The following is a 10,725-nucleotide window of genomic DNA, read 5'->3' as shown; positions in this document are numbered from 1 at the left end:
AAGGTCCAGATGACATACCTGTGGAGGTATGGAGAAGTCAGAGAGAGAGGGCAATGGACTTTAACTTGATTGTTTAATACAATTTCAGAGGATGCCTGAAGAATGGAGAACTGCACGGTACTTCAAGAACAAGGATAATGTGAAGAGCTGTATTAACTACAGAAGAATAAAGGTAATAAGCCATAGCATGAAGCCAGAGTGCTTCATGTGCTATGTTTGCCTTAAGAGTGTTGATGGAGATGTATAGAGAGCGTCATAAGAAGTTGCACTCTCTCAGCACTTATGATAGGGTTTCAAGAGAGGAATTTTGGTACTCCACGAGGAAGTCAAGAGTGGTAAAGTATATGAGCGTGGTGCAGGACATGTATGAAGGCAGCGAGACAGTGGTGAGTTGTGTGGTAGAAGTGACAGATGGGCTCAAACTAAGGGAGGGCCTGACTCAGAGATTCAGCTCTGAGCCCTTTCTTGTTTTTAGTGATGATGGGCAGGACTTATGTTTGCAGACAACATTGTGCTCTATTGTTAGAGCAGGTGGAAGAATGCCTGGAGAGGTGGAGGTATGCATTGCACTAGCAAAAGTCAGGGGCCCAAGGTGGACGTGGCAGAGCTGAAGATCCTCGAACTGGGAGTGACCAGGATGAGAAAAGAGTAGATGAGAGGAAGAGCTCAGGTTGAGTGGTGTGGAGAAAAAGTTAGAGAGGCAATCTGTTTGAAAGGGATAGTGGATATATTGGACAAATTATGTCATTAGGACATGCAGAGGGCTGCAAAAAATACATGTAAAAAAAAAACCAAAACCAAAACTCTGTACACTCATAGAGTTACACTATAAACCTCTCTCCATATATTTGCAAACAATTGTCTTGCAATAATTATCTATTTAAAAGAAAAAAAAAACAACCCCCAGGCCATATGGTAAAATAAACATGGTCACATTTGAAAAAAGTGCTATAAAGGACATCTTGGGATGCTGCTTTATATATTTTAGGCCACTCAAAATCCAACAGCAGATAAAGTACATGCAAAAACATTATGTTTTATTTATACAATAACAATTGAACAGTTCAAAATTGTATAAATAGATGCCTGGAGACTGCACCACATGAAAATGATGCTATTTAGCAGATACAGTTGAAAACACAACTTTAAACGCGTTTATGTTTTTGATATATTCTCTTTGACATTTTGCTTTAGGCACAGAAATTGAATTTCAAATTAAATAAATATAAAATCTATGCACATACTATGAGCTCTATTATCCACCAATTTTATTATAAAACATAACAATATCAAGCATGCATTTACACACATGTGTTAAGAAGTCCTTACAGTTACCGATCGCTATGAATACCACCAAAAATGCTTGTGATATAAAACCCTTTATTAAAGTTATATTTTACATCTATTAAACATCTTTACATTTTTTTCCTTAAGAGTGAATTATCTGCATTCAGACTTCCCTTTGAAGAAAATGTACCATTTGAATCATTTATTCTATTTACAGCACATATTAGCTTTTTGATTTCCCTCCAGGTGCTTCGTGCGTCACACGTCGTCAAACACGCCCTTCACTGGAGGTGACAGAGTGAGGTAACTTCCTGCTGTGGATCTACAGCATTAAACACAGTGACACAGTGCGACAGAGAGGGACTGTTAGCATTCTTTTAACACACAATATTATTCAGATTTATTTTAAAACTAACCAACTGAATGGTACTGAATGGTACTTGGTACTGAATGACATCATACCTTCTGTTGGGCGACTCGTCATCACTGGAGTCTTCCTGCAGTAAGCCCGTCTGCTGCTCGTCGGCCTTTTCGTTTCTTCTGGTAAATGTGACAACTGTGAATACAGAGAAGAAAAGATGCACAACACTAGTAAGCAGGTTGACTTCTTCTACAAGGGGTGGCTATAGCTCCAGAGATAGAGGTCATTTACTAATTGGAAGGTTAGTAGTTCGATGTATGCATTCACAGAAAAACCGTACCTGTATGACTGGGTGAATGACACAAGTTGTATAATGAGTGCTTAAGTAGAGTAGAAAAGCACGATATAAAAACCAGTTTATTTACCATATAAATCATGATAATCAGAATCAGAATCAGAATCAGAATACTTTATTGATCCCTGGGGGAAATTATTTATTTATTTAATTAATCCATCAAAAATCCATGTTTGGTGTAATTCAAAACAAAGGGGGAAAGGTGGTGACATGTTAAAAACTCTAAAAATGTTCTTCGTAATAATCATCTGCAGCAAAGAAATGACCATTATCTACCATCTGCTAGATATTTATATATGTAGAAATATATATAGATGTAAAGCAGGCAGTTGTTCATGTGCAGCGTATTAGGTTCTTGTCACATAATTTTAATCAGATTGAGATCTTGAATTTGACTGTAATTTTACAACACTTTGATTCCTTTTTTTTTTTCCAGCCATTCTGCTGTAGACTTGTTGCTGCTGCTCGGAATCATTATCTTGTTGCATTACCAAGCTACAACAAGGCTTTAGCTGTCAGACAGATGGCCTCACATTTAACTCTAGAATACTTTTTGTACAGAGCAGTTTGTGGTCAACAGGTGCCCAGGTCCTGAGGCCCAAATCATTACACCTGCACACCATGCTTGATAACTTGTATGAGGTGTTTTCTTGCTGTGTTTGGATAATAAAATGTAAACCAAAGCCATGCTGCCATGTTCTTTTTAGAGAAAAGAGGCCTTCTTCTGGCAGCACTTCCAAACAAGCCATACTTGTTCAGTCTTTTGCATAGATTCCTGTATGATAAGTTCTTTTTACTTGTGTCATGTTCATAGAAACCTAAGAATAACTTCCTGTGGGAACACAGGGGTGGTGCTTCTTCCAAAGAAACCCAACCAGGCAAGCTGTAAAGCCTGTATGGATATGTATCTCATGTGGGTGAGGTGCCCTAGGTCTAAAATTATAGATTTTTAGTTTCTTGTATGAGCAGCAAGCTAGGTGGACAAATATCAATTTAAAAAAAAAAGTGTGAAGAAAATATTAGATAGATGTAGTGATATGAGAAAGAGGCCTACCACTTTTCTTGATCTTTGTTGCAGGCTCCTTCTGGTTATCCTTTAACTCAGTGTAACCAGCTCTGTTCCGCCCAGTGGCCCCATCGACACCATACCGCTCCCTCCACGCCTGAAGCACAAAACAAAGTAGGCACACTATACACACAAACCAGTAGAACCGGCAAGCCAATAGGCTGGATAGATCTTCTTGTCTTGAGCGACTAAAGAAAGAAAATATCTACCCATCTTCGATTCTCTCCATCTTCAGCTCTTTGTCTTTTCCTTCTTTCTACAGAAGAACAAATTATAAAAAATACAGTACAAACATAACAAACATACAAAAAGCCCCGTTTTCATAGGTTACTATAATAATGCATGAAAACATTAACTGTAAAAATCTGGATATGTTTAGCTGCTAAAACTGCTCTGATGCACAGAAACTTCAGAATGGGTAAGCGATTGAAGTTGTGATCAAATTACCTCTTTTGATGAGTTCCCTGCCTTCATCCACAAGGTCAGAGATCAAATCATCATCAGTGATGTACTGGTGGAAGCCCAAGAAGTTCAAACAGCGAGACCCCAGACTACAAAACAAAATGATTGACATACATACTGTAACACATAAGTTCTTATACTCAAGACAAAAACGCGAAGGGTTTTTCAGAGCAGATTCCTTCTGCAAAATGGCCATTTTATTGCTCATAATTAACCTTCATCTTAAGTGTATCAGAGTAATAAAAAGTATAAAACTAATAAATTTCTACCGTCCACTTTGTGATAAACAGGTGGGTAGTGTATAGCTGGGATGATTTTAACCACACTGGATTAAATTGGTAAGTAGTATAAAATAAAGGGCGTGATAATGTGTTTGGAAATGTGTTTGCACTACAGATTCTGGACAAAAGCAGAATTCAGTAGAAAAGCTAAAGTCCTATCAACTCTACTTCAAACAATGAGTCCAACAAAAAATGTAATTGCTAATTTTAAGCATAATTTAAATAACGAGTGTTTTACACTTATACAATATTTCACATCATGAGTCACAAAACCATCAACGCTTCATGGATTATAGACAAGACAGATTTTTACTCTATTATGAGATAAACTGTAACAATGTTACTTACCCCAATAATAGTAATAAAACTTGTTATTTGTTCCATAGCTCTCTTTAAATATATAGACTTCTTAGTTCTCATATTTATAGCTGTACTTACACATCTTAAATCAGCCATTGGACTATTTTCAGGTGGGAAAAATACACAAGAATGTGCAAAAGTTGTTAGAGATTGCTGGTTTACTTGTAATATGTAGCAAAGCACAGCAGCAACACCAGCATGGGATAATAGATGTAGAACCCATCTGATATAAATGACAGCAGCTGCATAGAGCCCATAATCTGATGAAAAAAAATAAAGAAAAGAAAAACACACATTTAATTTACAGGTACAAATGTCTGTGTGTGTGTGTTTGTTGATACGTGAATTCGTGGAACCCACAGAGGTGTAAGATGTCTGTACTCTGTTCTTGTGTGAGATGGCAGAGTCCATGTGAATCATTCCCAGAAAGTTGAGGCATAAAGGTGGAGTGAGACGACAAAATAACCTGAGTCATACAGGGAAAAAGAGAGAAAGAGAGAGAATATTAAAATTAGGACAACACAAATTAAGCATACCAGACTGAATTGTGCTTCCTGTTTGGAAAGTCTGACCTGTAACCTGCCCTTCCACTGATATGAAACCAAAAAGCAAAGATGTGTTTGACTAACTAACTTTCCATTTCAACTCACTTCATCTCTTATAGTGTAAATATGCTGCACATACATGCCACTGAACAGCAGGCTGTAAGCATCAGTCTGGTGATGTGGCACCAGGTAATAGTAGTTGAAAAATCGTATCCTGAAAACTGTGGAGTAGACGCACACGCACATGAACAGGATACCGACAAAGCACACCATCTGTTGGAGAGAAAAAGGAAACACGTTTGAAGATTAGGCTTGAACTGAAGAGAACAAAATAACCAACATATTTATGTTCACAGCAGATTTCTGTTGGTTTTAAATAAAAATAATAATGTGGGAGTCCAAGTGTTTGAAAGGCAAACTTTTGTTTCTTTCACCAATTTTCTGAAAAAAGGAAAAAAAACTTTAAATAAATTAAAATACTGTGTTACTCCTTGTAGTAACGTCATTCTAACGAGATTAACGCTGACAGCACTAATACATACTCACCTCAATGCAATGATAGTTGTACCATTTTTCAGCCAACTGAATAAAGACCGCAAACAGAGAAAGGATGGGGTGTGTGCTGAAGAAGGTGCACTCAGACCAGATTACTGCAGCGGAGAGTAAGCACAGAAGGATGGCCAGCAGCCTGCAGAGGCCCTGTCTGAGCACACACTCCCAAAACCACTCTGAACACACACACACAAACAAATATGCGTGTAAGTGCAAACTCACATTTATGTTATACAAAAAAAAGGCACATGACTGCCACGAAGAATTTATTATTAGACCGAGTGTCCCTAAAAGTTGCATTTTGTTTGCCAGATGACAAAAAGGTTCAAAAAAGAGAAATTATCATGTTGCTAACTGAAAACAAACCATAACTTTCTATTATGGCAGATATTCAAGAACATTTTTAAGGCTGTATTAGATATATCATCAATGCCATAATAAGTTTTACTTTTAATACTCCATGTGGGAATCTAAGAACTCACCTACAGTTGGAGTGTAGATGAACCTACGGATCCAGCCACGGTGTGCTAAAGGGAAGCTGTGGGTGAAGTGTCGGAGCGAGCTGTTCCGGCTTTTTGCTACATCTTCCAGATGAAAGGCCTGCTCTAACAGGATAGACCACTGAACCTGAGTCTGATTGTGTCTCTGCACTGCGCTGACCACCTGAAAACACACACGCAAATACAAAACATACAGGAAAGATGGGCAAACACTTTTTACAGGCATTTTAATGTGTAATCATATTTTTTTTTTTGCTTTATTTTTTTTTTAATTCACAGTGCAATTTTAAAACTAATGAATTACTTTTTCATGAAGTTTAACTAGGAGTCTTTTGGTGGGAGGGGCATTCTGGTCCATGCGAGAGATTTCCACATTTATTCCCATCTCTTCTTGGTACTTTGTGGGACACTAAAGTGAAATGACACTCAAATGAGCACAGTGTACAAGCTGAAAATGCACAATATATGCATGAGGAATAAATTGTTTGTGGAATTTGGTTTCATTTCTTACCTTTGTCAAAATTATGTCCACATACTTTCTTAGAAAGTGGTTTTGCCTGACAGAGGCATGGATGCCTGCAACCTCCTGATAAAAAAAAGCAGATTATTTTTGTAAAGAAAAAAAACTAATATGCTGCAGTTTATTCTTTATTCTGTTATAAGTAAACCCTTGCCTCCATGACATCTGCAAGTTTCTCATCTGCCTCTGCCTTCTCAGTAGCCATCTTTGCTACCTTGAAGTAGCTCTTGGATAGCACGTAATTGTGGGAAGATGACAGCCAATAAGACCGTGGGATTTCCACCAAGCCATAGCCTAGCAACAGGACCAGGAGGAAGAGTCCCCAGGTGTTGGCAGCTGTAATCCCTATGGTCTGGAGGTCCGCCCTACATGATTTAAAAGAAAGAAAATAGATTATGCTGATTGTGCTAACCAGAAAGCACATTGAAACATAGTGCATACAGTTCCAACTCGACTTACCAGGTCAGTTTCCACTTTAGCTGAACAGCCACATAGATGAGCAGAGCGATGAAGATGAGAAGGTATGTGCCATAATAAAGTGCATTTTCAATTAAAGCTGTTTTGATCTTTCCAAACACTGAGAAAGCTCCTGAGCGTGCATAAGACTGCATAAAGGGCAACAGCAGCCTGCATGCTCACACAGAGAACAGACAGAAAGAAAGAGAGAGAAAAGGAAAGTCAAAACATTTTTTAACTTAAGGTAGAATGATGTGTAAAAAAAAAAAGAATGAATTAGAGCCCAACTGATACATTTTTAATATTTAGTTAGTTAGTCAGACTAAGATAATATGATAACGTTTTTTTCAAAATAATCTGGTTTTAATGTCACAACAACTTGTGGACAACTCATTTGCACTCTGCCTAAGCCTGATCAGACCCCATAACCCTTTTTTCCTGAGTGAACATCAGCAGGTCTGTTTTCACATCGCAAAACTATGGCATCATAACAATGTGACTGGTCACATGCAATGATGAATCCAGACCAACATTAATTATGATGATCCAGGACCAACACTAAAACAGGGATATCAGATACACCTATTGCCAACAGGGAGGATAGAGAGTGCCCTCTGGTGGAACACTTCGACATCCTGACTCCTAACATGGGACGCTTTATTTATCGTATGTTTATGAGTAAGAGGATCTTACCATGTAAGAAACTGAGAAGTCCAGTATACAACTCTCCAAAACACTTTGAGGGTGTCATTTGGAATATAAGTCCAAGGCTCCTCACACTTGCCTGGTGGACTGAAGCGCACACAGAAGATTAAGGAATTAGAGAAAAAAAGCACACTGGAAGCCAGGTGTAAAATTCTAAATGCTCACAAGCCACATGATACACCATCACAACTTTAACACAACCACACCTTGAATCCATAAAATATACGCTGTATGGATTTTGTTGCCATTTCAAAATCACTCATTGTCCCTAAAAGGTTCATTGCCCCCAAATGTCATGACAGATTTCTAATAAAGAATAGCTCCAATAAAATAAAACAATGTACGAACTAAATGCGGTAACATTTTTGTAAAGAAGTATTACTCCTGAATTCTAAAACTGTATTTCTCAAAGCTGCGAGAGCCACGAATGGAATTTAATTCACCTCCATTGTATTAGGGTGAAGGGTGAAATCTGAGAGATGACACCGATCAGCCACTGTGTTAGATACACTTGCTTGTTCACGCAAATATCTGATAGGAAGGCAAGAGTAAGTTGAATAACTACTCATTTGTGAATTTGGCATAAACAACATGAAAGCACATGTTGTTTATGCCAACATGTATCAACACTTCAGGATGCTGCTGGCTGTGGTGTAATGCTGTGAAGATATTTTCTTGGCAGACTTTCGTCCCCTTAATATCAGCTGAGCATTGTTTAAACACGAGAGCCTACTGGAGTATCTCAAAAGGTCTCCACAGTCACCAGATCTCAATTCCATTGAGCACCTTTGGAATGTGGTGGAATGAGAAATTATAATCATGCAAGTGCAGCTGACAGTTCTGCAGGAATTATGTGATGCTATCATGTCAGTGTTGATATGAGCGACTTCTTGAATCTATGCCCCAAAGAATTAAAGGAGTCCAACCCATTGCTAACTAGGTGTAACTAATAAAGTGGCCGGTGAGTGTATGTAACACATAAAAATGATGAGTACTGATATCATCTAGGGGAATTACAAATAAGCAAAAAACACTGATTCTTAAAAGTTTTAGAACACCAAACAAAACAGTAGAGCGACTGAGTGAATAAAGTCTGTTCAGTTGCAAGGCTTTACTTGGGCTTAAAGCAATCAAATACATGGAGAAGTCATGTGAAAGATGAGCAAATGAGATTATGAGATCCCCGTGGAATGCTGGCTCCTTTGCTAAACAAACACGGACAAAGTGGATATGTGCAGATCAGCAGATTATCTGCTGTGTTGTGTATAATGCTGCATGGCTGTGGAGCAAATCTGGAAGAATACTGAGTTAGTAAACTATGGCCTTTTTTCTGATAAATCAAAACAACGTCTTTACCGCATAGATGGAAAAGGAGACAAGTTGGCCTCACTCCTACTACTGGAGTTCGTTGGAGTTGCAGGAGTAGTGGTGTTTGTAATGTTAGAATTACACTGATTGTAGACAGCCTGGCAGAAGAGTAGAGTTTGCACAGTCAGAAAAACACATGTAAAAGTACAGTGAACATAGTTAATATAAGACCCCAGAGGCGAGATTTGTATAAATAAACACACTGCTCAACCTTACTTAGAGAAAATTTTTAAAATATCCCCCCCCCCCCGAAAAAATAAAGCTACACTAATAAAGAAATTAATGTCTAGTACCATGCTGACATCAAGTGGTAGGATGAAGACGATGAGGAAGCACAGGTACCAGGACAGCAGCGTTCCAAACAGGACCAGCCTCTGCTGCTTCCACAGATCTCCATAACGCTGGAGGAGGTAGAGGGCCAAGAAAAAAACGACCACCACCACAACAGCCAGCGCAGAACCACTCATGATGACTTATAACAAGACAGACATCAAGAGCTCATGACGGAAGACTGAAAAGACCTGGAAACAAAGAGAAAGAGATGAGTGGTGAAAGCAGACAGAATATCAGCTCTTATCTGCTGGATAACAGAGAGAAACAGCTTGACCAGTTGAGATGTGGGGAAACAGAAGTGACTAAAATGCAGTAACATAACACACTGCAATGGATTAATTAAAAGAAAGCTTTATTTATTTACGAGAGGAAAAGAAATGAACGAAAACCTTGAATTAATCCACAAATCTGAAACTCTAGTGTGCCCAAAGATATTCTTTGACATTTCACAAACACTCACAGAGAGTAGGCTACTCTGATAACCTTCAGACCGAACAGAGCGAACAACTGGCTTTTAGAAAGTTTTTCAAGTGGGATATTTTTCACATAAAAAAGCTTTAAATCCTGTTTTCCAGATGTTTTGGAGTGATAACTACTGTTTTCAAGACGGTCATTTAGTTTTGTGGTCATGTTTTCCTTTTTAAAATCCAGAAGCGATGATTTTCGATGCATTTCCGCGCCGTGTTCTCGCACTGTTAACCATGCTGTTTCACTTCATGAACAAAGTAGGCCCACTTTTTATATATTTTATTTATTAGAGCCAGAGAGACTCTTACCTGTGGAGGGTTCATTGTCATCAAAAAGCACAAAAAACTTTCTTAACTTACAGTCACATCATATTTCCTGGACGGGAACCCCGACAGATGTATACAACCTTTGAAACTACGTTGCGTAACCAACGTTCAGTACGCTAGCTTTGCTGGAGCAGCAGGGGATTCTGGGTATTGTAGGCACTAGCGACTACTGAGAACTTCATCGACAACATTGTTAGCTCCGTAACGCCAAGTGTATCATATTTGATACATGAGTTGTTATTGTTGTTGTTGTTGGTTTTTTTTTAAAAAACTCATATATCCCAATTAATATTTATTTACTTATTTGATCAGAAGGTATAATAAACACTCCATTTTTTAAAAAAAAATATGGTAATTATTTCATGGTTCAGGCTTTATAGAGTAGACACAAGTAAGTATTTTATTAGCAAGATTGCATCACTGGGATCCATACATACACATACAGTGTAGACAGGTAGACCGATATGCTCATACAAATAATTGTAGGTTCAAAACCTGAGAAAGATACACAAATATAAAATTTTAAACTGTTCTAGTAAATTAAAAAGGAGAAGAAGTAGCTTCATATTTTTTGTAGTCATTTCATTTGTAGCCAGTTTTTTCCAAACTTAGTTCGAAGGACAGCAACATACTTTGCTAGAATATGTTGTGAGCTGACAGTACTATCTTTAAATATACACCACGTTCCAAATTATTATGCAAATGATATTTTTCTCTGATCTTCCTAAATAGTCGATTCAAATGACAGTCAGCATAATGTTTGAGTCATCAGGCATTAGA

At 38.0% G+C, this 10,725-nt stretch overlaps 1 protein-coding gene across 3 annotated transcripts; it reads right to left on the bottom strand.

The window, feature by feature from the left end:
• Positions 1–1,010: 1,010 nt before the first annotated feature.
• Positions 1,011–10,139, bottom strand: lmbrd2a (LMBR1 domain containing 2a). 3 transcript variants are annotated; one of them, XM_063489816.1, is made up of 18 exons: positions 9,928–10,139; positions 9,112–9,339; positions 8,807–8,916; positions 7,439–7,537; positions 6,749–6,916; positions 6,444–6,654; positions 6,281–6,355; positions 6,074–6,178; positions 5,752–5,932; positions 5,264–5,445; positions 4,857–4,990; positions 4,533–4,638; positions 4,335–4,432; positions 3,517–3,620; positions 3,279–3,325; positions 3,058–3,166; positions 1,750–1,843; positions 1,011–1,609 (listed from the first exon to the last, which is right to left on the bottom strand). In XM_063489816.1, the coding sequence occupies exons 2-18, from the start codon at positions 9,283–9,285 to the stop codon at positions 1,546–1,548; spliced, it is 2,061 nt and encodes a 686-aa protein (XP_063345886.1). In that variant the 5' UTR covers positions 9,286–9,339; positions 9,928–10,139; the 3' UTR covers positions 1,011–1,545. The 3 variants fall into 3 exon arrangements, with proteins under 3 accessions (XP_063345886.1, XP_063345885.1, XP_063345887.1); XM_063489815.1 differs by having other exon boundaries at positions 9,979–10,139; XM_063489817.1 differs by lacking the exon at positions 9,928–10,139 and having other exon boundaries at positions 6,749–6,923; positions 9,112–9,329.
• Positions 10,140–10,725: the final 586 nt, after the last annotated feature.

This window comes from Pelmatolapia mariae, linkage group LG12 (assembly GCF_036321145.2).
Source record: "Pelmatolapia mariae isolate MD_Pm_ZW linkage group LG12, Pm_UMD_F_2, whole genome shotgun sequence".
NCBI lineage: Eukaryota > Metazoa > Chordata > Actinopteri > Cichliformes > Cichlidae > Pelmatolapia > Pelmatolapia mariae.
Note: the sequence above shows the minus strand (reverse complement) of the source record. Positions and strands in the feature narration are given on the sequence as shown.